The 27352-nt window shown below is 44.1% G+C and overlaps 1 protein-coding gene across 1 annotated transcript; it reads left to right on the top strand.

Moving 5' to 3' along the window:
* Window positions 1-808: 808 nt before the first annotated feature.
* On the top strand, window positions 809-6988 carry LOC116494551 (probable G-protein coupled receptor 83). The gene is made up of 4 exons (XM_032196472.1): window positions 809-1183; window positions 3488-3613; window positions 5755-5888; window positions 6364-6988. The coding sequence occupies exons 1-4, from the start codon at window positions 809-811 to the stop codon at window positions 6986-6988; spliced, it is 1260 nt and encodes a 419-aa protein (XP_032052363.1).
* The last annotated feature ends 20364 nt before the right edge of the window (window positions 6989-27352 follow it).

Here is a 27352-nt window from a genome sequence, read left to right as displayed (position 1 = left end):
TTGTGCTAGGTACACAGAAGGGAGGAGGGGGAGACAGGGAAGATAAGGGCACATCCGCTCTGTATTCTGCTGCTCTATTAGAATCTGCAAATGTCACACTCTCCCATCGTCTATCTGTGGGGCTGCAATCCATCTCAGGATAAGCTGGGAAGAGATACACTATTGGCTATTTCATATGCAGTGTGTCATCTGGCAGGCTGTATATATCACAGGGAAAGCAGGGACCACTCAGTCTCTGAGCAAAGCTGCTTCCAGTGAATAGCTCAGATACTTTGAGGATGGAAATAAATGGAAAAGGTTTCCCTTGCTTTTTTAGCTCTGACAAGCTCTGAAAACTGCTGGGAAAAAGACCTGATTGGTGAAGGACTATGTGGAAAAGCAATATAGCAGTTTTCCAAGGAGAAGTTGTGGGAGAGGAGCAGAACAGTGTCCAGAGGGAAATATTCACCAGGATTTCTTCCTAGGTGCAGAGAGAAAGTATTTGGGGATCTCTGATATTTCAGCATCTGAACCAGCTCCTGTATCAGGACATATGGGACTGGAAAAGAAGAACAGCAGCTGGAGAGTCCCTGGGGTTAAGCTGACATGTTATCAGCACGGGAAGAAGGACCCACATATCAACTCTTTTATGTAGTTTGCAACTATGGGGCATACTTTTAAAATGCAAGGATGTGTGTTCCCCCCTGCAACCACTGACTTTAGCACCTGAGCTCCCCGGAAGGAGGGAGGGCAGAGAAACGTGCAGCCTGCCCCAGTCTCTCCGGGGTGCCAGGGACACCAGCAGCACTGGAGCTTTGCTTCCCAAGCCATGAGCAGACACACGTGGTTCCCTTTGCAGTATATCTCCAAGCCCTTCTGGAGAACAGAGAATCACACCACCAGCTTCTTCTCCACACTGTATGGCTTCCCAAACCAATCCTTCTTTCACAGTGATCTGGACCTGGAGGACCTGGGGGACTTTGGCAGTGGCACCAGGTATGAGGGTGAGTCCCAGAGCCGGACGGTGAAGGCGCTGCTGATAGTAGCCTACTCAGTGATCATCTGCATCTCCCTCTTTGGAAATACACTGGTGTGCCACGTGGTTATCAAGAACAAAAGGATGCACTCAGCCACCAGCCTCTTCATCGTCAACCTGGCCGTTGCCGACGTGATGATCACCATCCTCAACACGCCCTTCACGCTGGTAAGCTCCCCAGGGGCCGGGCGCAGGGCTCTGCGGGGCAGCTGGGGGACGTGGGGCAGGCAGGGAGCTGTGCCCACACACACACACCACGCTGAGCTCTGGCTCACCGCTGGTCGCAGGCTGTGAGGCAGGGATGGGTGCGCACATCCAAATTCGGGGGCGAGCACCCAGCCCCCACGGGGTTTGCAGGTGCCTGTGTTTGCCTGTCAGGGCCATGTGCATGTGTACTGCCGCAGTCAGTACCAGGCTCATACTCAGACTTTCTTTTCATCTCTTTCCCTGCTCCTTTGGTACCCTGCACAAGCTGCAGCTGTGCTCCCTCTGTCTCCCACAGCCCCTCACACACAGACACAGACCGGGGCGCTCATGCTCCCACCTCCCAAAACCTGCTGGGGGGCGTCCCTCCTCTCTTACTTTCTTCCTCCCTTTCAGGACAGTGTCAAGACAGGTCTGTTCTGCTGATCTTTTTATGGGGAAGGAAGCGGGGACATGTTTGACACTAGAAAGCACAATTAGCTGTCAATTTACTATGGAGATGATGCAAGCAGGGTCACTCCTTGTGAAGATGATTGCAGGAGAAACTGTGAGGTCCTTGCTGAGCCATGCCAGCTTGGTGTGGCTGGGGTGCTGTAACTATGCTTCTAGGAGCTGGTTGTCCTTTGTTTACTTTTGGATATTAAATAATTCTAACTGTAGAAAGAAAAATAAAGAGTGAAGTGGGAAGAATATACTGTTGCACTTCTTGCCTGACTGTCACAGTCTATAAACAGCATGTAAGTAGGACTGTGTATGGCTGAATTTTACAAAAGCCTCTGGTTCAAAAGCATCTGAAATGTTCCTACTTTTGTCCTTGCCCATAACTGTCCATGGTGCTCTTCTGCCTTCCAGAAGCATTTGCTGCACTGTCAGTTTGAATTTACCTTTCCCTACATTGATCCTATTCCTTTGGTGGGGTTTCACTGCCTTACTCTGGTCAGATTTGCATCTGTTCATCTTTAGGGAAAGGATAGTGCCATCTTGAGTGTTTGCACAATGGTTAATTATTAGGAACAAATAATTAAATTATTGTAATCCCTCTTAGATTAGAGCATTACATCAACTTCAAAGAAAGAGAAAATGCTACAGTTTCACTGACAGACTCATTACTACTAGAATTGTCTCCATGGGAATATAATTAGAATTAAAATGGTAGATTAATTGAAAACATTAGCTAGTTTTGACTAATTTTCTGTGTGGATGTATGTTCTGTAGTAAATGTGCCTTGTTTCAAATTAGCTTAATCTGCTTCCAAAATGAGTTATATTAAACATTGCACAGTAAGGAATAGCTGTGTGTGCAGGGAGTAAAACCACAAGTTATTTGGGATAATTGCCTCTGTAGGAAATCCGCAAGAAGCAACAGCTTTCTGTGATTTTCTAAGAAATGCTACCGTGCCATTTCCACTCCGGTCTCAGGGCAGACTTTAAACTCTCTCTGACTACAGTCTCCCCAAGGGCAGTGGGACGTCGTGCCTGGTGGAGATAACTTGTACACCAGAGGTCACATCAAGGAAGACAACCCAGCCTGTAAAGTGTTAGTTGCTTTTTCATCTGGAAGGGAAAATTTTCCTCTCTGTTTGTCTAAGCTAGCTGACACCTCTGATATTGCTGTCAGTGTATCACAATGTGATGTGAGGAGAGCCAAGCTCAGAGATCAGCATGAGAGCAAGACGCTGCTGTCCCGCTCAGTATCCTGCTGCTGAGAAGGTATCCTGTATGCTGAGTTTGTAACCTGTATGACCACAGGGCAGGTACATGAGGATGCTTCTGACTCAAGGGTGCTAGCTCTATATTTCAGTGCCCTCAAAGAGTTTTTCTTTCATGAATTTATCTCACTGAGTTTTGAACCCATGCAACTTTTGGCATTCACAAACGTGAACATTTTAACAATGACAAAAATGCAGCTGTCTTTAAGGAGACATGCTAATGTTTTTACATGCAGATACTCATCGAGAAATCAATAGAAGATTTCTTTGTGTTTTCCAGAATAGCCACGTTACATGTACACATGCACACACAAACACACACACGCAGTGCAGTACTCAAGTGGTTTTGTTTGCTCGGTATAATAAATCTCACCTCTTTTTCAGAGCCTCTTGCACAGTCGTCATTTTCCCCAAAATCTGAGTATAATAATATATTTACAAAGGATAAGGAAACTGTATCACAATATTTCTCCCTTAAAATATTCCCAGGAATCCTATTTGTGACTCTTCAGGTAATGCACAGTTTTAATTAATTTATTTATTTTTTCTCTGTTCTTCAGGTGCGTTTTGTAAGCAGTACCTGGGTTTTTGGAAAGCTGATGTGTCATGTAAGCCGATTTGTTCAGTACTGTTCCGTTCATGTGTCTGTATTGACCCTTGCTGCCATTGCTCTGGATCGGCATCAGGTATGCAATATACATCACACCCATATTTTCTAGAAAACAGTGAACCAAACATATAGCTTTTCTCTTCTTCAAGTCACAGGGCCTGGAATCCTGTGCTGTCTTGGGAATTAAGGAATCCTTGAAGGGGAGTGATTCTAGCTTTTATGTTGGTGGATGTAAAAACTGCTTTTGTACAGTGATGGTGATCAAACACTGCCCAGACAGGTTGTGGAATCTTCATCCAAAACCCATCCAGAAATAGTCTGGTGCAGCATGCTCCAGGTGGGCCTGCCTTCTGCAGGGGTTAGGCAAGGTGGTCTCCAAAGGTCCCTTCCTGCCTCAGTGACTCGGTGCCCTAAAGCATGGCAGGAATATATTCAAACATCAGCAAGCCCAAACATTATCTCAGCATTTATATATGAAGACTCTTCCAACTTTCAGGCTTTCCCCATTATTTTGGGATACCTGGGACTGGCAGTCGAGAGAACTGCGTTAGTATGTTCAGCTTAAGATGAGAAGTTCTCTGCACTGTCCCCCTCCCCAGCAAAAAGATGCTTCTTGGCAAATACCAACCATAAAAACTGCATAGGCCAACCAATGAGTGCAAACAGGGCTTTCCTTGAAGGATAATAAAATTTGTCATTTTTGCTAAGGCTGACAGATGCTGTGCGCTGGGAGAGCAGGCTCTGCAAGGTACACTCGTTGGGCTTACTGTGTATTTTCCTTGCAGTGCTGGAGCCTGCAGTAATGGTTGTTACTGAAAAGCACATGATAAGTGACACAGCTAGATGAAGTTGAAAACAATAACTGATTTCACTCCGATTATCTGGGATGTGCTCCATCTAGTGTCAGAAAGTCACAGTGACTGCCAGAGCACAGACCATCCACTTTTGTCTTTTATACAACAAAAAGTTTGGTAGTCTGTCCCTCCTACAAATAACATTGCAAAGTATTCCAATAACGAGGCATTTTAATTAGCAGATTCTGGGTTGGTGGCAAATCATGGCTGTGCATTAAGAAATGCTGGTTTAATTATGAGCAAACAATAATTGCTGTTAAACCCAGTGCAGTAAGCTCCTCAGAACTGGAATTAGCTGGCATGGCCCAAGGAGATATAAATAGAAGTATGGAGATGTCACTGAGCAAAGAGAAAGCAACACTTGACTCTAAAAATATTGCTAGTCCTGGGAGGTATCAGAGCAGGCAGATGTTCCAGGGGAGTTATAGAAGCTCAATTAAATAAATATTTATAATGAGACAAGAAAAGATGCAGAAAAAAAAATGCCAAAAAAATTAATCAGCTAAGAAATCACGTGGATGACATGATAGTTCTATTTTTAATTATTGTTTTATTGTGTAATGTAATCATCTGTGGGCCATGTAGCTCAATGGACATATAACTTTCATGATGTCTGAATTCAAGTTGATGGTGACCCTGAACGTGTTTTTCTGCTCAGGGCACCGGGCCAGCAGCAGCATTTAATGCTCACATAGCTCTTTACATTTTCCAGCCCTTACACTTTCAGAAGTCCCTTAAGATGACACTCTCCTGCCCACCTTTTAAGACTGGAGGGATGCAGAGCTGTTGCAGCATCTCAAACTGCAATGTGAGGCTGAAAGAGTGACCAAGACATCACCAGACAAAGTAGCCCTTCTCAGCAGCAAGCACACATGCACACATGCAGTACACCACACTGTAGCCAGTACTGCACAGGACAAACTGTGAATAGAGAAGAAACCAGCTTTGAAGTTAGTACCATGTTGGTCCAAGATTACATTTAACTGTAAGGATCTTAGGCACCATGTCAGACTTGTGCAAGTCCATCAAATGTAAAAAGTTGTGAATACCAGGTCTGCCATCTGCATTTGAGACCTCTTCTACAGTAATCAAGAGACACTTTGTGCTCTCTGTAGTGCAAACCAGAACAGACACTTGGCTTTCAACTTCTACCACCCTTTAGGTCCACGTTGAGTATGCCTTGCTGTCTTGGAAAGCCCATACTCTGCTTTTTACTCAGAGTTCAGTGTCAAATGCTTGCTCTTGAACATGGATAAAGCAAAGGTGCACCTTTATTTATTTATTTATTTATTTATTTTAATTTGCAGCTCATTTTTATCAGTTGAGGACATTTTAAATCCTCTGGATTGGTTGTTCTCTGCAGGTTATCATGCACCCTCTCAAGCCACGCATGTCCATGGTAAAAGGAGGGATTTGCATCATTATCATATGGGTTTTGGCCAGCTGCTTCTCATTGCCTCATGCCATTTATCAGACCTTGACAAGATTTTACATCGGGTAAGACTTTTACACAGTGCTTTTTTTTATATGACATAGCTCAGTCAAAGTCCCACAGATTCTAATGCATGCATTTCTCCATCTGTGTTATTAAAATAGAAAGTATGGTGAAGCAGAGAAATCTTCCTTATATTTCACCAGGCAGTGAGTTTCTCTCAAAAGGATAATGAAAATCAATGACATTGCTTTCAGGCTTGTTGTTAGTTGATTTCATCTCAGAGATTCAGTGCTGTCATTTGAAGCAGGCACAGAAGAGATGTGAACAATTTTTAATATGAATGATTATTTCTTTTCTGGGGATGTGTTTAAAATACCTTCACTGGAGCCAAAGGTCAGACTTAATGTGAAGTTCTCAATTGAAAGAGGCCCTTGCCTGTGTTACTGAATTAATTCTGCTCTCTGTGCCTTTACTGAAACCTACAAGAACACTTAAGATGCAGAGGGATTAATGGTTCTTTATCTCTTGGATCTTCAGGAACAGAACAATACGAATGGTCTGCCTACCCAGCTTCCCTCCTCCTGCTGACCTTTTCTGGAAGTATTTGGACTTGACTACTTTTGTTCTCTTGTATGTCCTGCCCTTGCTTGTGATCTCCATCACATACACCATGGTAGCTAAGAAGCTCTGGCTGAGGAATGCCATTGGGGACATCACGATGGAGCAATACTATGCACATCAGCGGAAAAAGAAGATGACGCTGAAGATGCTGATGGTGGTGGTGATTGTGTTTGCAGTGTGCTGGTTCCCTCTGAACTGCTATGTGGTGTTGATCTCCTGTAGGGCTATCCACAGCAGCAATGCTCTGTACTTCGCTTTTCACTGGTTTGCCATGAGCAGCACTTGCTACAATCCCTTCATTTACTGTTGGCTGAATGAGAGCTTCAGATCCGAGTTGAAGTCTTTGCTGTGCGTGTGCCGGCGAAGGAGTGCAGCCCAGAGCCATGCTCTGCAGTCCATCTCCCCTCCGTTCAGGCATGCCTGGGTTGAGAACTGCCATTATAAAAGAGGCAGTGCCTGCCAGAAAACACAGGCAACCTCCCAGAGGAACTCTGCAAAGACAGACATATCCAGCGTTCAGCCAATTGTGGCAGAAAACTAAACCCTTGATCTGATGGCCAGGCAACATTCTGTTATAATTGCAAAATCACAGGGAAAAAATGGATTGGAAAGGGCTGCTGGAGATCATCTAGCCCAGCCTTCCTCCCAAAACAAGCTAACTTCAAAGTTCAGTTGGGTTGACTGGGACCTTGTCCAGTCAGGTTTTCCGGGGGTGAACTGCTCATATGTGGGTTCCAGAATGAAGTGTGTAGAGTGAACTTTTCATCTAAACAGTCAGCAAAAACAAAAATTCTTCAGTAGCACACCAAATCTTTCATAGCCGGAGCAAATGAAGAGAACCTGTAGATATGAACTAATACTGTTTTAAAGTAGGTGGTTGTTTATGCATATAGAAACACGGCATTGATTCCACACTTTTATTTATTTGTATTTTATTTAAGAGTAATAAAATTTGTAGCCATTCTCAAATTTCCACCCACAACATCTTAGCTGTTTACTCTGCTGTTATACAAATTACTCAGCTCTGCTCATCTGATTCATTGTGATCCAGAAGTGTTTATGCCAGTACCATATACAGATGTGCTTCCTGGTAGAGGAGGTAACATCTCAAAAATCACAATGAGAACACAACTTAGAAACAGGACAGCAAAAAAGTTACTCCATTCTTCTTTCAATTGTTTGTTTTGTTCTGTAAAGGTCACTCCCAGTCACCACAAAACATTGTTTAAACTGCAGTGTCTAGCCAGCTGAGGAACCAATCCTTTCTTAAAACACATACCATTTTGTTGAGAACCAACCCAATGCCTGCTAGCCAAACACCGCCTGCAAGCCAAATAAATGGTTTCAGAATAATTTTGCATTTTTGCACTTTCTACTACTTTTCTTTTGTGATGTCTTTCTATTATCTACATATGCGATACTAAATTGGAAGTCAAATGTTGATGGTGGAAACCATTTTATGGACTGTGTGCCAGTGATCAGTGCAGACACCAGCCTGAGCCTCACAGAGACTGTCATTGGTGCCAGCAAGTTAAGCTGGTGACTCCAGGGCAGCTCTGCAGGCTGGAATATGACAGCTTGTTGGGTATGCTCCAAGGACTGGTGAAATCAGAGGCTATCACCCCTACCTCATATTCCAAATCATGAGTGGTGACTTAACTGTCATGTCACTTACCAGTTGAGAACTGCCCTGTGACCAGTTTGTGCTGGGAACACTGGCTAACTGTAGGCAAGCAAACTGGGGGGGTGGCTCCATGTGTGAGAGAGGGTGGCTTGCAAACTCACGAATGGGTGTAAGGTCCATGCAGAAATATGGCTCTCTTGAGCTGTCCATGAAAACCTGGCTAAAAATAAAACCAGTACGCAAGCACACAGAGATGGTGAAGTCTGAATTGTGGTGACAGCATGGACATGGTGACCAAGGAGGTGTTGGCCACTAGGAACCTGTCCTAGGTATTGGCCACAAGGAACATGTGAGTCTGAGTGCAAAATATTATAAATCTGGAAATCAAGATACTTTAATGATAGGTACAGAGCCTGTTAACGTGTAGCCTGATACTGTGTTTGCATCTAATGAGGAAACTGTGAAGCTGAGGGAGGAGTAATTGTAAGGCAAATCTTGTAAGATTTGGAAGGGGAGAGACGAGCGGTGCACCATACAAGGAGCAGAGATGACACATCACTTGGGATACTGCAAAACACACTGGCATATCCAATTCTAGTGCTTTAAGTAAATGCTTGCCTCTTGCAAATGGCAATACCTTGTAACTGTCATGTCTGTGGGAATTACTGTGCAGAAGGGTGTGCTTAGGGAAGGAAATTGAATTTAAAGAATGTCTTCAGAGAACGAGCACCCAGGACTCAGATATCTTCTCTAATTCACTCACAAGAAATGTGTTTGACAGACTTTCTCATGCAGGCGTTATCATCTGAGCGCTTATTTTACTTACATTAATAAACAAGTGTAAGTGGAGCTCTGAACGGAGCTGGCACAGTGGAGGCAGACATCTGAGTCTTTCATTTTATGTTACAACTAAGAAGCATAAACCTGATATGATGACTAAGTTCTCTGGAAAAACTGGAATTCAAACCAATGCAAATGTAATTTCTATAGAGTAACTGTCCGCAGTGTTTCTTTAAACAAAATGACTGTTGTTAAAAACAAACAAACAAAAACATAAAGCAACTGAATACAACATTGTTAAGGTAAGCAGTAAATACAGTAATTCATAGAATACGGTGACCTGGCCCTATGAAGCAGTGCACTACTCAACAGCAAAGCCAAGATGTTTTTTTCCAGTTGTTGCCGCTAGGAGGTGGTTGAGGCAGCACCAAGGCCAGTCCCTTTCTGTTCAGCCCCACTGCAAAGCCCTGTTAGGAAGGGTCGCTGCGACACAGACTACAAGCTCAACCAGGAGACAGGGGCCAGCACTGCTTGCTCCGAACCCCATCCCAAGCCATGCAGCACAAGAGGGGCTGGGCATGAACATGCTCAGGCACCTTGCCCCAGCACCTGCTCCTGTGGCCAGAGCTGGTGGGAGAGCTGGGCCCCTGCTGCATGGCCTGCCCTGTGCTGCTGCTGCACAGGAGGAGGCGAGCAGCTTCGTTTTGCAGAGAGGAGCAGCTGACAGCCAGGAGCTGTGGGCCTGGGTGGTGGCTCAGTGTTTCATAGCACCTGTCAGGATTTTAATCGCTCTTGATGGTGTGAAATACTCTGTGAAACCAGAGCAAGATCTCTATACACAGGATTCTGGGAAAATTATTTATTTTTCTCCTTGGAAATAAAAGACATGCTCTTATGAAAGCTTCATGAAGAACAATATGGCCATGTAGCACAGCAGAAATACTCATCTTTCTCAGTAACATAGGCAAAGCACGTCTGGCACTAAGCAACTTCTCTGAAGATGGAATTGTCCTTTTTGTGTGCTAATGGTCTGTGCCATACCACATTATGCTGCAGAAATTACCTTATTTCTTTTCTATGTAATACTTGAAAAAAAATCAGAGGTCTGAATTTCTTCCCATGGTTGTATTTTACTCCTTAAGCAAAAGCTAAAAGCAACAATGCTTTTCTTTTCCTTCCTACATAACCTGATTTGAAGTCCTTCAATGGAAGAGCCCTCACTAACTTCAGGCAGCTCTGCATCGAGCCCTGGGCACAAAGGACAATTCATTTCTCTGTGACTTGCCCCCAGCCGCAGAGGGAGAGACCAAAGAGGTGTCCTCACCTTCTGGTACAGGATGTGAGTAATGCCAGGGGCGAGCAGGGTTAGTCACATCCGGAGCTGTTAGACCTGGGTCCATTAATTGGGTTCACTTTACAGCACCATTACTGCACAAAGCACTGTGGTTCTCCCGTAATAAAGACCAAATGCCTTTATTTAGAGAAAGAGAGAAGTAGAAACAGAAAGCTACATGTAATCAAGGGAAATGAGGAAATACATCCATCCATAGAGGATGATTCTAACAGTGAAAGGAAGAAATGTGAAGCTTCACTTGTAAGGCTGTCAGCTTTGTCTTCTCCTGAAGGAAGAGAAAATGCTCCCAGTCACACTGCTATAAAGTTGTCTGACTGGCAACCTGAATTTAGACTCAGCTTTGGATTATTGCTATTGCTAAATATTCCAGTGCTAATTGTGCAGGATAGAAGTTCGCTAGTCAAGTAATCATTAGCTAACTGTATAACTATTAAGCTGGTAAAACTAATAGCAACTCTTTATTTCTACTGAGGACTTTGTTCATTTTTAAAATTTTTGGTCACGGACTCAGACAAGAATTGTTCCTTGTTGATTATTTTATTTTCTTTACAAGAAAGGTATAACTGTCACAAATCCATTATTTGTGCAGATGTTGTTGTCTGTGAAGATGTGAAAGAGCAAACCCAATATTTTACATGACAAAATGAGAACCCATTATTTTTTTTCTTAGAACAAATTTCTTCAGCTTTATTGAGTGGAAAATCCTCATCTGCAGTATCTGTGCTGACCCTTAAAATTTCCCTAATTCATTTTCATTTTTAATATCTTTCTGACAAGAAGTGGACAAGAGTAAATGGGTTTCCTATTGACATTCAACTTACAGAAATCTAGTGTGAAGCTATCGCATTGATTGCTTAAAATCTGACAGGCTGTTTATTGACATGATGCTGTTCTTGGGTATGTCAACACAAACAAAGATGTAAAAGCATGTCCTCAAAAATGGGCACAGAGCAAGGAGAGGCAGGATGGGGACCAGGAGGGGACTGATGTGTTGGGAACTCACAAAAGCTCTGAGGACCTGGAGGTGACACATACCACATGCTGTGGTGCATGTCACTTCTCACCCACTGCAAGTCCAAAGGCCTGCAAGACTGAAGTCTATTTTTCAGCCTGAATGTGTCACACCGAGGTCCAGACCTCACTGAAGGTTGGCACTACCAATGCTGTAACTATTTTACTTCTATAAACGCATTCTACAGTTTCAGATGATACCTCTGTCCATTTGCTAAAGTTCAGAGGTTTATTCTCTTTGTGGTTTGCTTTGTTTTATTCCAGAACATTTTGATGAGGCATAAAACAGACTTTTCAAGCGATAAAAACTGATTGCAGTGTGGGTCACTACCAATTCAAAAGTTGCTGAATGATCTGTAGCTGGAAGTAACTTTATATGTTTTGCTGATTCAAAACTCACATTGCACCTTATTTCCCAAGGAAAGCATTACGTTAAATAAGCATGAAAATAAAGCTGGTTTTATCCACATAAAAGCTTCCATAAAACCAGAGCTGAGATACTAAGAATTAGAGAGTGGTTCTGAATCAGAGCCAGAGCCAAGAAGCACAACAACCAGCAGAATGACAAGTTTCAGAATGTTCCCAGAGATACTCATGCATTTAGTGTTTGAGCCTTGGAACAATGGAAATCGCATAATATCAGATCAATATCTTTTTAAGTGTTTAAACTGGTCTGCAGCGATAAGAAAGATTTTTCTCTCCCCTTCTAAAAAAGCATTTCAAGAAGCCATTTGCTCACCCTGTCACTGAAACCAGAGCGAGATGTGGGTTTTCTCCCATTGTGCAAGGAACTGGTACTTGCTTTTCTTCTTCCCCCTCCCTCCCCCCTCCCTCCCCCCTTTTTTCAATGGTGGTTATCAGAAATAACCCACTTAGAGCTAGCCTGGAACAGGAAGGTCATGTCTTTAGTATCTCCTGGCGGAGGTTTCCAAAGAGGGATGATCTCAGCTCAGCTCTGTTGTGTAACTTGTCCTACTGACCTTTACCCCAATGTACATTGGAACTGATTCCTCCACTATTAGCTTTTAATGCAAAATCCAAAGGAAACTTCTGGTCCTGAGAATCAAAATCTAATTACAGAGTATATCGACAGTCAAAATCCTTAGTGCACCACTGTGCACAAGACCTAAATGTTGTTTCTTGTTACTGCTGGATGTTGTTAATAAAGTGCTTGCTGCCTCTCTCACAGACTAGAAACCACTTCTGCTGGTGCCTTGATGGAGAGCCTGTGACACTTCTCACAGCCTGGCAGGGATCCTGAGCAGACTGAAGTTTTCTGACAAGGCCCTGCTCAGGACTGAGCTCTTCCTTCAGTACCTCTGAAAAGGCCATTTTCTTGTATCAACATGTCAAATGTCTCTTAATAAAGCAGCTCAGAGAGCATGGCTTATGCAGGCAGCATGGCTTTGCCTCACTTTCTCGTTCAATAAATTTGAGTGGGTGGTTGCTGCCTCCTGATGGGTCCTTCCCAGCCCGTCTGCTATGGGAGGGAGCATCTCAGACTGAAGCCTCTGTCTCGGCTTACAGGTTGTCAGAAGTCTTCCCATTGATACAGGGTTTTGTGACCTGAAACTAGCGTGCCTGACAGTACGTGTAAACTATGCAGCCTGTTCCATCCTAAATCTCTAAAATAAGGTGTCTAAACTATCCTCCTGCCGTAGTCAGTGGAGACAGACACCTCCAGCAAATTGCTTGTCCTATGTGTGGAACAGAAGGAGCAGCTTCTCGGGGGCTGCTGTCACAGAGGGGGGCAGCTGTCATCTCACACAGTGCACCCAGATCCTGCATGATTAATGCCAGACACATGACTCCCACCTGGAGGAACTACAGACAAATTTAAGAAGGAAACATCCTTAAAATCTTACTGCTCAAGCTCATTCTTCTCTTCACAGACTCTGACAGTGAAAAAAAAAAAAGTCTGTCTTGTTAGTTTGAAGATTAAAAGTGACTTGGACTTGGCCTTCCTAATACCTTCAGTGTTCTCAGCTCATGTCAAGTTGGGCTCAGAGCAAAGGCTGTGTGTGACTCATTTCCCGATGCGACTGGCCCGCTTTCCCCTGAACCTGCCTCGACCCCTCACAGTGAAGGGCAAAAGGCTCCTTCCCTGTTTTACTTCTCTCAGAGCCCTCGTGAGACTTTAGCACAGGTAACCAAGTTTCCCTTTGTGCTCTCCGCATGCAGTCACTCTGCAGCCCTTGTGCTTCACTCCTGCAGATAGCTCTACCCTGTCCTGTACCCCTCTCGCTCAGTGGTCCCATGCCTTACTGGTATTCAGGACACCCAGGTTTGGTTTTGGATCCATCAAGTTCTTTCTCCTTGCTCAGTCTCTCACCTACAACTTGTTATTTTAAATAAACACTTCTCAGTTCAGCTTCTCCAAGGCTAAGCTTATTTTTTTGCCCCTGCTTCTTGTATTTCCACTGCCTCTGGTTTCTCCTCTCACTCATCCTCTGTGCCAAATAGCCCCATCCTTTCCAGCTGCACCCTCTCTCTGCATTGGATTCCCACCTCTTGCTTCCCAGAATCAAAGCCTTGGTCTATAAGCTCCAGAGCTCAGCCAGCCTGTTAACACAAGAATGTTGATCTTCCCTCCCCATTTTCCTGTTTGTTTGTTTGTTTTCTTGAGACTCCTCCAGTCCTCTGCTTCCTTTGCTAGGAGTGGCCCCTCAACTTGACTTCATACTCTGTCCTTCTTGAAGAGTGGATTCTTTAAGTAGAAAGGTTGTGTACAACAAGTGGCATGTATATTCATGAGCCACCCATGCATGAGAGATGAAAAAGTCACCTTCCTCCACTAGCAATGTCCCTTGGGTCTATTAAATCATCACTTGACAGCTAGCTCTATAATGTCCTTAGGCAAAGGAGGGTATTGTGTGTAGACCAAACTGGCAGAGCTTTTCTGACAAACCATTTTCCTGACAAAATGATAATTCGTGAAAAATGAAAATTATTCAGTCAGAAATTAAATCTTCCATCTACTTCATATTCTTTAGACTCTTTGTCTTCCTGTCTGTGGAAAAGGAGTGTGTTAGAAGCTGTAAGGCAGTGGCAGCAGTATTCCAGGGATGATTTCCCAATAAAATAAAAACAGCTTTGTTCCTCCCTGCAAGGAGCCACGGTTAGCTTGGGATGAGTGCAAAGGCAGGTTTGTAACGACAGAGAACAGTTTCTCCCCAGAAGCTGGGCTCAGCCCAGAGCTCCCTGCTATGACCAGAGCTCTCCGGTCATACCAGGGAGCTCTGGGCTGATGACTTCAGCTCTCAGCACCTGCTTGCCCAGCTGTGAAGTGTCACCTTATCTACCTTGCTGGTGTGGTCTGCTGAAGTACTCCCACCAAAGGACCATGGAAATAAAGAGACATTGTTTTTCTCACAGCTTGTTGTGAGAGGAAGCTTCTTTCTTTTTGTGTTTTCCCTAGTTCTACTGCAGACTAATGACCATGTTACATTTTAACTTTTCAACTTGTTCCAAATTCTTTATTTGTTTTCAGGGTGGTGAAGAATCACTTGCACCTCCTGCAATAGTGAATGACTCAACAAGGGAGAGCACAGAGCTCTCTTGCAGTGCCTGGCTCCGCACACGGGACCCACGCAATGCTCCGGTGTTGAGTGTTAGAGCAGAGTGGAAATGAGAAAAACCAAGAATGTTGTAAACAGTGTCAGAGGCAAAGATGTAATAAAAATGTTGTTTCATGAAATCATACTTGTGTTTACTGTACCTGGAATCCAAATGGGAGGAAAAACACTAGGAGGTTCAGATGAAGGTGGCTTTGACAACTCACTGCTTATGTTAAAGGACCAGAAATTTTCATTATTCCTGTAGTTTCCTGATCAGGTTCAAGCCTTCTGTAGTAAATGCCAGTTGCTTTTCCAGAGGCAATGACAATTGGTGTTTGGCATTGGAAGTCTTCACAGTGTGAGTCTGTGTTGGCTGCCTGCAGGACAGGCCATTTCAGTCCCCACCTGCTCTCTCCACATCACTGAGGTTTTGGCCACTCTCCTCCTGGCTATGGTGGGGATTTCACAATGTGTACCTCGCCCATCTTACAGCATTCACAGACCATGATCCATGGCTATGGCTTAGGGTGAAAGAAGCATTTCAGACAGAAGAGCAAAGCCTGGAGCCTGGAATAACATTTATACCTCAAGCTTTGTTGCAGCCTCTGAAAGTGCTGTGATAGACAGGGAAATAGGGGGCCCCACCATCAGCACTTGCCTTCTTCTGCTCTTGTTTGACAGACAGGGAAAGGAAGAACTGCCAGCTGCAGCATTGCACTAGACCTGGAGGTGTCTGCCAATGCATGTGTTGCAAGCACTGCAACAACACGAGGGCTCTGACCCCTGCCTTGCCGGCTGCCTGGCACCAGCAGGGAGAACTTCTGAGTCCCGCAGGTGCAGTGCATGCCACCAGTGCCAGGTCAGCTCCCTGTGGCACTGGGATGGCTGTCAAGAAGGAACGAGGAGGTCAGAATAGTTTCATCAGATAAAGAATTAACACATCAGGGGAATATAGTCTGCATGGATTCCTACAGTATGTGAGGCAGCTTAGAATTAGCTCTGAACCTACCAGAGGATAAAATTAAACTTGTGTCTGCCTGGTCAATTCCAGCGCGCTGTTTTGAAAGCTATGCTGTTGCAAGAGCTGCACTTAAAATATTTTCTTTCATGAGCACATACCATTGGTTGTCAATCCTCTTGTTTTTCAAGAGAGGAAAGAGCAATAGGAAAGAAAATACACACACACAAAACAAAAACAAAAAAAAAAAAAACGGAGATGAATAACCTCATCCGGAGTTAGTCACCGATTGCCAGAAATGTCATTGCTTTTCCCCACAATCTTCTTGTATTTCCATTTGACTGGGCGGCTCTCACCCCTCTTCTGCTTGCCCAGTGTCCAACCTGTCCGACACCGGCGCCGCTCCCGGAGCAGGGGCCGGGGGGAGCGGCGGGACCCCCCCGCGCTGCCGCCAGGGGGCGCCGCGACACCGCGCTGCGGCCGGGGGCCGGGGGAGCCCGGGGGTGTCCGCGGGTCCGGCCCCGCCGTGCCTCCGCTGCTCGGAACGGCAGCTCCAGCGGGTCCCAGGAGAAGTGCCAGCTTGCTGGACAAAGCAGAGGCACCGAAACCTGCTTACTTGTTCTGAAGGCCACGCAGAGGCAGCACGCTGTAGAATAATCTCTCGTTACAGCGCTTCCTTGTGTGACTCATCAAGCGGGGCTCAAAGTATTAGCTGGAGTCTGGCTGAAATGGCATTTGATGAAGCATTGCTGGCTGAGGTTAGACACGGGTAAAACTGAAACATGGCAAGGTCAGGAAAAATCAAAATAAATGTCAAGCATTTGACGGGCATCTTCCACGTGGCAGCAGACTGCAGGACCAATAAGTTGTTCAAGTAGTTGACCTGGTGCTACCCTCATCTAGGAGAAGTGGTTCTGTCTCTGCGTCCGCTGAGGTGTCTGGTGCAAGTGCAGAAACAGACAGCAAGGGGTGTCCTACTCTGGAGACAAGTCTGTCCTCCAAGTCCTGACCTGAGACGGGTAACTTTATTACTTTTCAGTCTGCTTTGGGAATGAAAAGTAGAATAAAGGTTATCATACACACAGATATCTTATTAAAGTGCTGTTTTTTTTTCAGTAGTTCTCCACTCGGAATTTTTAAAATAATATCAAATGGTATTAGATTTAAGAAATACCATACGAGTGTGGGCACCTACTTTGAGCATTTCAGTCATCTACAACATGAACAATTGAAACAAATTCCATAGAGAGGTTATTTGTGGTTGCACATGCATGTCCCTGGAAGTTCACTCTCAATTCAAGAAACCTGAAGTCTTGATTTACTAAACAACCATCCTTTTTTGATGGTGTGCCTCTGTTTAAATCACTTGTTGCTAATGCTAGTGCTGTAATTCTGGAGCTTTGCCTACTGCCTTGGCACAGGTCTCTGGGGCCTCAGACATAACATATATCTGAGGAGTTCTGTATCTAAGTTAAAAGAACACATTAAAATAAATAAGATAAGGTAACCTGGCCTCGAGTTCCTAATGCAGCCCAGCTGGATAACTACAATGAGTCCTGAGTTCTCAGAAGTGATAGTGCAGATAGCAAAGGAAGTGAAGCAATTATGTTCAAAACACACTTCACCGATGGCTCTTAACAAGCCAGGCTGGCAGAGGAGACTTTGGCAGAGTCTTTTGTACTCACAACCATAGAAAACAATCAATAGAAAAGCTTAACTTCCTGGACCTACACTGAATACTAAGTTAGCAAAAGAGTACCTCATTATTATACTACTTTTTACAAGGAAACAGTGGGCAGAGGAAATGTGACTCACTGCAAACACTGGGATAAAAAAGGTACTGTGCAAATGGACAAATAAGCCACTTGCAAGTAAGCTCCACTGAGTGCCACTACCGCATTCTGGTTGAGTCTCAGGACATTTCAGGATCCACTCCAAAAGGATTCTTCGTTATTCATATAGCTAAAAATAGGCCCTGACGGCTAAACTGCAGTGGTCAGCCAACGCATAGAGCAGCCAAATACCACTGACACATTGAATGTAAAACTTTGGACCCCTCCAAAAAAAGACAAGGTAGGTGACAAATTTGCAGTGAAGTTGAACCAAATGTTGACAGCGTTGGGTTTTGTCCTCTGACATAAAAATATATCTCCTTTCCAGCTTCTGACTGTTTACTAATAATACTATTGCACCTAAACATACACAAAAGCTCATGATTGGAAAACAATTGCCCCAGGGAAGTTAAAACAGAGAAATCCCACAGATTTTCCCCCCTTTCATTAATGTCTTCTAGAGTCTGATTGCTGCTCTGAAGGCTGTTTTGAACAACATGCATTTTTTTCTCCATTTTTTCTTATGAGTGGACGTGCTGTCTTTTGTCCACTCTTCTCCCAAGTCCTCTTGGGAGAAGACATTAAGTCTTATAGAAGACATTAGTCTTAAAATCACAAGACTCCATATTTTTATATGGAAAGCACAATGCATGCAAGGTTTGTTTCCGTCAATCACCTGACAGAAAAAAGGATGCTAAGAACATAACGTTATGCAGAAAGTATCAGAAAGGAGGTATTGCCTTAGTCTTGCGAGAACAATTTTAAAAAGTTATAACTAAAAAAAAATCTGTGGATGAATAATAACATAAAGTGATGTTCCTCCTCATCACAGGTGTGAATAAGTGATTTGGACTAACTCAGGAAGAGCAGAATGAAGAGAAATGGCCAGCCTGTGGCTGGATGGGACCACAGGAGAAAAAGGCTCGTGTGCCTTGCTCCAGCTTTTCTCCTAGCACTCTGGTCACTAAGACGTGCTGTGAAGGGATGGATGAATTAAAGCTCATGCACTGCAGCACGCGGCAGCCTGCAGTAAGACCAGACCAGCACCCAATGGGCTGGTTGCCTTCAGCAGCTTTCTGAACAAGCCAGGAAGGGTTCCCATGTGTGTGCCACCAGCCTGAAAGGAAAACAAGAAGTGCTTTGCACTGCTCTGCACATTTCTGAAAACCTGTTCCACCCCAGGACAAGCAGCAAGGTGCGACTAGCACAGACTACAGGGGAAAGATTTGAAGCAAGATCTGCCACCTGTTTGTCCCCACACATCACGGTGCCGTTACTCCCTCTGGTAGAGGGGCAGACCGAGGTGCTGGGCAGGACAGATCCAGCCAGGCTGGGGAGCCAGGCTCAGCTCCGCACAGAAGCTGCCCACCTCCCTTACAACATCCATCAAAATCCCATTCCCCCACCCAGTTTCAGCATGTGAAAGCTGAAAACATAAACTTCAGTCAAATCTTTTAAATTAATGCCTTGGTAAAGCTTTTCTGAAGGAGTACAGCAGAGATCAAACCCATACCTTACTAACACCTACTCATCCTCAATATTGTAAGCAATTTCTTAGTATTTGCAAAGGTTCTGCAAATGTTTGAAGTACTGAATACTGCTATTATTTGACATTAGCTCTTCTTTCTCTTCTTTTGCCAACCTGGAGATCCTGCTGTCTCTAGCAACAAGAGTCGGACTCTCCCACATTTACTGACAGGCAGTAAGGAGCATCTCAACACAAAACAGCCCTGGATGGAGAATAAGGCACGGCTCAGTGTGTGTGGAAGGGTGGCAGAAGCAGACCATACATAAATTACTATGAACCATGAATTGTTTCCACAGCTTTTGGGAAAGGACTAAAAAACATTTCTTTGCCATGTAGCTGAATTTAGAGACTTTACTATAGGTTGTTGTACAATAGCTAAATGTGGTCAAAGCAAGGTTTTCTGAAGATACACCTGGGCCTAATGTGCAGCAGGTCCATCTGATGGGAATAGGCAGCCACATGCTCAGCCAGCCTGCGTTTCAGGTGCTGCTGTAACCTGTCGTTCACAGCATATCACCTCTGCCTCTCTGCTACCTGAGAATGAGAGACTGCAGGGGATGATCTTTTAACCAGGTGTGGCCTAGCAGAACATAATGTGTTGCATAGCAATGGTCACAAACTTAATGGCTACATTAATGCCTCCACCATAATACCCTGCTTTATATGCCCCCGGGCTATTTTTTGACTTTCCAGCTGTGGGGTTGGGTCTTTCCACTAATCTTCTGGGGCAGTGCTCCCTTCTTGTTACATCAACACAAGCAACAATGTTTGATCATTTCATATAATACAAAAAAGTCCAAGCCTTCAACTAAAGCATTTTGTAAAAGCAAAATTACACATTTCTCATTACATATCTCTTCCTTTTTTTTTCTCCATTGTTATTTCTATATAAAAGGAAAAAGAAAAAAAAAAAAAAAAAGCACTCAGGAGCATTATTAAGAATACTGAGAGGTTGTCATCATCTCGAGTTGAAATGACACTCCTGACAGTTGCTTTAACACACACTGCCAGCTCCTGCTTTCAAGAGTCATATAATTTACAATGTTTGTACTTACTCAGGAATAGGGGGAGGAAGGAAGGTCATCAAAAAGTTAAAAGTTGATAAATTCAGAAAAACACCAGCCAAACAAGATTACTCACAGTCACTTACCCAGGCTGCAATCCTTGTTCAGAGAGATGCTTCAGGGCTCAGAGGTTAAAGCCAGAGCTTTACAGGAAGGTACAACTTTGCCCAAGTCCCAGAATTGTTCCTCTTCTCTCACCTCTAATGCACGTCAGAGCTAAAGTGGACTTCTAGTGAGGGGCCTTGTAAATTTAGGTCACAAAATGCTGGCAGAAGACTGAAGTTACAGATGCTGTGAAATAACATGAGAAAAGGACTCAAACCTTATTGACGATCTTATGGGCCTTTTCCTACCTACCTGATCCTATGATGACAGCTGTCAGCTGTGGCAGCCCTCCTCAGGTGGGCCTTTGTGTTTCCCCCAAACAAGCTGCACCTTCCTGCCCAATCAGCCAGGCCTCATCTCCCTGATCCCACAGCTCCTTTAGCTCCTGTTCCTCAGTGTGCTGCCCTGCTGCTGCTGCTGCTGCTCCTAGCAGGCAGTGAAGCCCAGTCTGCCCAGCTCTGCTAGAGAAGGGTGAGCTTGTAACCACAGTATGGTTCATTCTCTTTTGTTTGTGCCTTTTCTCTGGTTTCTTGAGTTGGTCTCCTACCCTGCAGGAGAACAGACAGTGATGAGTTTGCCTTAGAAAACTGAAAAGAGCAGATGTTAAACCAAATTCCTCTGGGTACTGTTGTGAAAGGTACCAAAAGGAATTCTGGGGAAGCATAGATTTATAGAAAGCTAGGCACTGTCAATTGCCACCCTGGGCACATCTGGGTAGCAGAAATTCAAGGACTGTTTGCTTTGCCTTGAGCCTCCAAGAGCAGGTTTTAGATGTGTTCTGAGAAACCTCTTCTTGTAACTAGAAATGAGTTTTTGTTTCTTGCTTGATCTCTAAAAAAGAGCTGGCTTCCACCCCTCAGGCTCACAGTCAGGACTAAAAGTTGATGTGATAATTTTGCTTCAGTTGTTCCTCTTTTAACAGGAAAAAAAATCTCAGCTCTTGCCCACCAGATGTCTGTTTCTTCCTAGAAGGCTTTTTAACTCTATATTTTAGCCTTTGCAGTTCTGGAGCCTGACTGTGGACATGGTCACTACTGTGATTAAATATGGTTTTGCCTTTTTAAAATTTGCTGGAGCTGGCTGGGCTTTCAAACAGCAGTTCCTGAAGCAAGGTACCTAGCAACATGAATTTTGTTACATTCTCACTCTAGGAAATTCACATTGTGATGTACTGATGTCTCTGATAATTAGCATGTGTGTATAAATATCAGTTCAATTTTCTTTGTTATCCAAGATTTTCAAATGAAATGTATCATCTTGTCCTTCCCTATGATAGTAGGAAAAGACAAAAATAAAAATAAAAAGTTTTTTAAAAAAGACTTGTCTATTAAAACACTTCCCCTGACCCACCACCCTCCCCAACTCCATTATCATTGTGGTACCTTTGTGGCTACCTGAAGAGGCAAGTAACCCCAGTATCACTCTAGCCTGTTTGCTAAGGCAATGCATAGTGAGGCATTCATGTTTCCTGTAAAGCCCCTTGTTTTTATACTAGGCTGTTCACACCTGCTGCTTGCCATAATATCTTAAGCCATATTATTTAGTAATGTCCACACAGAGGTATCTGTACAGAACTTTTCCCTGCCTAGGGCTCCCAGCGGGTCTGGGGCAGGAATGGCCTTGAGCACCTTTAGCAAGTGGTAACTGGATCTGTTTGTGCTGCTGGTGGACCTGGTGATTTTGGTTTTGGCATCACTTGCTAGAGATGAAGTGATCTATAACCAATGTATGAGGCAAAAGTAGGGATCCCAGGGGGTTCTGCTATTCCTTGGCAGCCTCTTCTGTTGCAAGTTTCTCAAAAATGCCTGGGATAACTTGTCACAGGGAGTTAAGGCAGGAAATGGAAGTATTAAGAGCACATGAAGCCGGTATGCCAATGGTCTGTCACAGAAGACTTGAAAAATGTTTTATGAAAATACTTGTTTCACTAGAGATCTAGCCAGAAAAAGGAATCATCAACTGCCATGTAAGAATCATTTTTTTTTATATATAATGGTTGTTTATATTTTAAGCTATTTTTAACTGAATAAACCTCAGGGGAAAATTTTCTATAAGAAACTTAAAATCATATTTTATAATTTTCTTTTGTGGACACCCTATTTTCTGCTTGGTTTTTCTTTCTTTTTTTTTTTTTTTTTTATTTTTGTATAGGAATCTCTTGCTGTTCTAAGCAAAGAGCTTGTGTTTCTTTCATCAGGACAGACATGGAAAAGCCATATTTTTTTCTCCCTGTCAGTCCTCCGGCTGCCTGAGTTAAGGCTTCCTATCAGGTTGCTGTAGCCTGAACCCACCTGTGGGTTCATGTCACCAACTTCATCACTCCCAGTTAAAAGATTTTTTTTTTTTTTTTTTTTTTTACTGAGTTAGCATGCCTACAAAGAAATAAATTAATCCCTGCTGTAGATGCACCTTGTTCCTCCTCTGCCTTTCTTGTCCCTTGGAAAATTGCTTCTTCTGGTGCAGTCTGTGCAACCAGGCACTTGCCCCAGTTTCCTCCCATGGATAGACAATTCTAAAGACTTGAGAGACACAGCAGTTTGGCTATATTGATTCTGAAACGTTCAAACTTGCTTTTAATGTCTTTGCTAATGAGCCTGCTGGCCTAGTATGATCTCCTATAAACTGCTTCTTTAACCTCTTCAGGGAGCACTTTATAAAATAATGCAGACCCCAGAAAAAGGTTTTGAAATGTAAAATACTGAAACAATGTGAAGAAAGGATTGCAAAACTACTGGTGCTTTGCTAGGCCCAATGAATCATAGAATTATTTGGTTCGGAATGGACCTTAAAGAACATCTAATTCCAACCCCCCCCCCCCCCCCCCTGCCATGGGCAGGGACACTTCCCACTAGATCAGGTTGCTCAAAGCCCCATCCAGTCTGGCCCTGATTGTTCACGGGAAGATTGTCAGATTTGCTATTACTTGATTTAAAGCCTATTGAAACAAATATCAATGAGTTCTAAACAGGGATTTAAAAATCCTTATAAAATTTTTCTGGGATTATAGCATTGGAGAAAAGGAATCACCTTGCCATGAGTGTCAGCAGGCATCAGATACTACTTTTTAACCAACACATGCTATAGTAATTCCCTTGGTTAACGTGTCTTGAGGCCTCCTGGAGGAGAGGATGCTGCAGCAATATCCCATCATCATTTGAAGTTTAAAACTGAAATCCTATCCCTGCTGATAGTGGTGAAACAAGCAGTATGAAGATTTACTTTCCCTTTTTAATGTATCTTACTGATTTGCCAATCATTAAATTTTAGTAAGAAGAAAGCAGTGGTTTAAAGTAATAATAAGCAGTTCTAGAAACAGTGTCGTTGGTAGAGTCTTCAACCCTATTGAATAAATGGGGAAGTCTAAAAGATTAGCACTGACTGTAAATCTTAAAACCTTGCCTAGCATCTTAAATGATCAATTGACAAATGAAAGTCCAGTTTAGAAAGGGATCTCAGTATAGAAGAATGGGTTCAAGAAATTTGGAGACAGTATGAGAAGGCAGAAAAAAGTCTTTCCAGAAAGATGAATGTCACCTGGAAGAATTAAGAGGTTTTTTTTTTTTAAGTTCCAAATAAGCATGTGTTTGTTAGTGCAAGCTGCGACAACATTAAGGTGGCAAGAAGCCCATGAGGAATAAATAGAAATGATGTTGTGAGCACGCAATCAGCTATGAGTCACCAGCATTCCTTTGCTACTCACATCATAATGGGAGCAGAACATCTGGGCAGTGTAGTTCTTAAAAGGGCTGAGCATCTGCCAGATCAGGCAAGGGAAAAAAAGGCATTTTCATGAGTCCTTCTAAACCAGACATGAATTCTTCCCCGTGCTCTGAATCAAATATGAAGCAACATCATTCTTTAGTTCCATGAGATTTTAGAAAGCATGATTTCCAATTATTCCCTCTTGAAAATGTGTGTATATGCACATGGTTATATGTAAATAAGCATAAAAGCCTCATTTGAAATATGTCCTTCATAGATACTAGTAAGAGTGGTGGAACTTTTCTAAGTTTGCAGAAACTAGCAGTATTAGGTCACAATTTTGGTTCAAGATCTTATATGAGATTGGATCACATTTTGGCACTTGTTGCAGTTACCACCCTTCCATGATGCCTTGCAAGTTAGAATAAAAATATACTTAACGGACCCATCTGGGACTTTCTGCTCAAAGTCAAGCCCAGAGGCTCTTCAGTGGTATCACCAAAATCTCCCTCCCCAGACTGGATAATCAGATTTTTTTTTTTTTTTTCAGTTTCTGGAGACTGAGAAATGAAATCCAAACCAGGTGCAAGGAAATTCTCTGCTCATTAGCAGCTTCACCTGCTGTCATGGTCTATTTAACTGCTATTCCCCCTCAGTAAATCACAGCTTGCTGAGAACACTACAGGTACAGATTTGTAGTGAAAATGAACTCATTTAAGTAGTGAAGGAGTTAATTACTGGTAAAATAGCCAGAGTTAATGGAAGTAAGTATGGGTCATGTGAAACTGAGAGGGTGTGCGGCAATCAATAAGCTGGTGTCAGGATGAGGCCATTAGGGCCTATTCTACTCAGATTTGGAACTGCCTGTATTTTGGCACAGGATCTTTTCTGGAGACAGGTAAAAGTTTAGCTGTTTCTGAATATTTTTAGGTCAAAGTCTTGTAAGCAGTTGTGCTATTTCCCATCTTTCCCATTACTTGAGGTGACCTTCCCATAATGATCCCCACTTCTCCATGTGACTAGTGGGACCTTGTCCTTTCTGGTCCCTTCTTCCTATTTGTTTTGTCTCCTGGTGAGGCTGAGCTAGTCATCCTAGGAACAAAGCCATGAGGGGGAGGAGGGTGCATTTTTCCTTGTCCATGATTAATGGACAGTGTGCTTGGAGCTAGTAAGTGAGATGAGTCTTTAAAACAACATTCATCAAAGGAAAGAGCTTGTTGGTTGCTAATTTATGAGGGAGAGTGATTACCCTCCCTCCGTGGGCTGCTAATCCAGAACTGACTCACTGACTAAAATTGTTTAAACCATAATATTCCTGAAGTATTACGTTTCAGATTGAGGCTTAAAGGGCCAGGAGCATAACTGGCTGACACCGTTATGCATGTGTCCTCATCTATCTTGAGGGAGTACTGCGGCAGCAGGAGCAAAGCCCAAAAGCTCTGGTGGTAGAGCATGCCTCTCTGGTTCTCCCAATAACCCCAGTGCTGTTCCCCTTCTCCCTCTTGCCACATGCTTTGCACATGAAAGCCATGTGCTTTGAAAAGAGGCAGTACACTTAGGAAGTTGGTAATTTGAATAAAGGCACAGAAAAGAGATTCTTTTCAGTGGTGTCTTCTGAGTGGCTTGGCCAGGTAAGCTTTCATAAGGCACACCAGCCATCTGCAGGCAGAACTGGAGTGATTATCACAGCTACACTCATACCCAAACTGTGTAACTAAATCATTTGCCCAGCAGGGGGAAGTTGTTCTCAGTGGGAGGATCTCCTCCCAAGCCCAAGGAGACTTTGGCCTGCGAACCTTGCTTCCTTGAAGAGTTCCCTTGCCTCCAGCAAACGCCCACACAGGAAGACTGCCTGAGACAGACCCTCCTGTGGAAAGCTCTTCTACTTTATGTGGAAACTAAAAATCATCTAAAAATGAATCAGTTACTTAGCAGTCTAGTAGAGGACTAATCATCTCTCAGCACGGCCACCTAAGTAGGAAGAGATGCGCACACTCCAAGCTGGTGCAGCTGAGCCCTGTGAGCATCTCCTCTGGGGGCAGTGAATCTCCTCTGCTGCCTGAGGGGTGGGGACAACACTAAGAAATCCATGGTCTCGCACAGGAATGTGCGTGGCATATGCCTGGGATCTTGGCAGGGACTGTACAAAGACTTGCTTTTATAAACCCAGCTCCAGAGTCTCTATTCTGGTTGTCCCAGTTGAGTGTCTGGGCGCTTGTTCCAGGAGGAGAGCGCTGTCGAGCGAGCAGCAAGAAAGATCCGTGCCGGTTCGGGGAGCGCGCTCCTCAGCCCCGCCGCACAGCCGGTGCTCAGCCTTTAGCTCCCCGTGCGCGGACGGGCCGGGATGCCCGGCGGGACGCCCCCGGGACGCCCCCCGCGGGGCGCCGCCGCTCGTCCTGGAGCGCCGCGGCCGGGCCACCAGGTGTCACCGCTGCGCTGCTCCCCGGGGCCTGGCAGGAGCTCACCCGTGGGCTGCGGTAGTGGGGGAACCACCCCAAAAGTGAGCTGCACAGACCAAGCCTGTTAACTCGTTCCGTTTCTGGAGCTCTCGGGCCGAACGCATCTCCCACTGAATCTGCAGGTTCTCTGCTCCTCGCTCTCCATTTGTTGGTTTGCTGCTTCCCTGTTTCCCGGGCTCTGATCCAGGCTTCTCCAAAACTGGGTTTATTCAGGTGCTGAGATGTGTGCAATCCTGACTTCCTTCTGGAGGTTTCCATCCAGCCTCAAAGGCAGCATCCTGGATAGCATCAGGAGTTCCTGTTTGCTGCCTGGCACGTCCCGTTCAACTGAGCATAGCCTGCAGTGCAGGCACAGAGAGCTGGAGGCAAATTATAGACTTGCACTCTCTGTCATGGTTTCCCCCTGTATTTGTATAATGTTTAGCAAGCAGTTGTTAGAACTGCCTACATCCTAGTAATTCTGTCAACTTGGAGACAAGTTTGGATTGGTTATGCAGTTGCTAAAATACGAACAAATATTAAAAAGGTCAAAGAAAAATACAGGCTTTGTAGAATGATCAGAAAGATTTTTTTTTTCTTTCTTGGAGTCTTCCTCAGGTTTCTGCAAATGCTTAACAAAAGTTAAAGGTCTGAAAATGACCCCAAAACCGCCATGAGTTACATGTTTGGGTTTCTTGATAGCCTGTGAATGGAAGCCTGCTGTAACCCAGTTCTGCAATTATTAATGCGATTTTAACTTTCAATACATGTCAGGAAAGCATTTAATGTCTTAATACTTCCTCTTGATAGTGCTCCCAAATTGACCCTGTGATCTGCTTCTACCTTGTCAGAAAAGATTGGTGCAAAACCAGTGGAGGGTATTTGTTTTCTGTTTGTCTCTTTGGGCCAAAGGTGACAGCATGGGTCTTCCTTTTGCTGTGCTCCTGAGGCA

Source organism: Aythya fuligula, chromosome 13 (genome assembly GCF_009819795.1).
Source record: "Aythya fuligula isolate bAytFul2 chromosome 13, bAytFul2.pri, whole genome shotgun sequence".
NCBI lineage: Eukaryota > Metazoa > Chordata > Aves > Anseriformes > Anatidae > Aythya > Aythya fuligula.
The sequence above is the reverse complement of the archived record's forward strand: the minus strand, read 5'-3'. Positions and strand labels throughout refer to the sequence as shown.

What these genes read in the sequence shown, in the direction of transcription:
- LOC116494551 (XM_032196472.1), top strand. Translation starts at nt 809, where the DNA reads ATGAGCAGACACACGTGGTTCCCTTTGCAGTATATCTCCAAGCCCTTC. An exon ending in TCAACACGCCCTTCACGCTG is followed by an intron (nt 1,184 to 3,487) that starts GTAAGCTCCCCA and finishes TCTGTTCTTCAG; the next exon opens with GTGCGTTTTGTAAGCAGTAC. An exon ending in TTGCTCTGGATCGGCATCAG is followed by an intron (nt 3,614 to 5,754) that starts GTATGCAATATA and finishes TGTTCTCTGCAG; the next exon opens with GTTATCATGCACCCTCTCAA.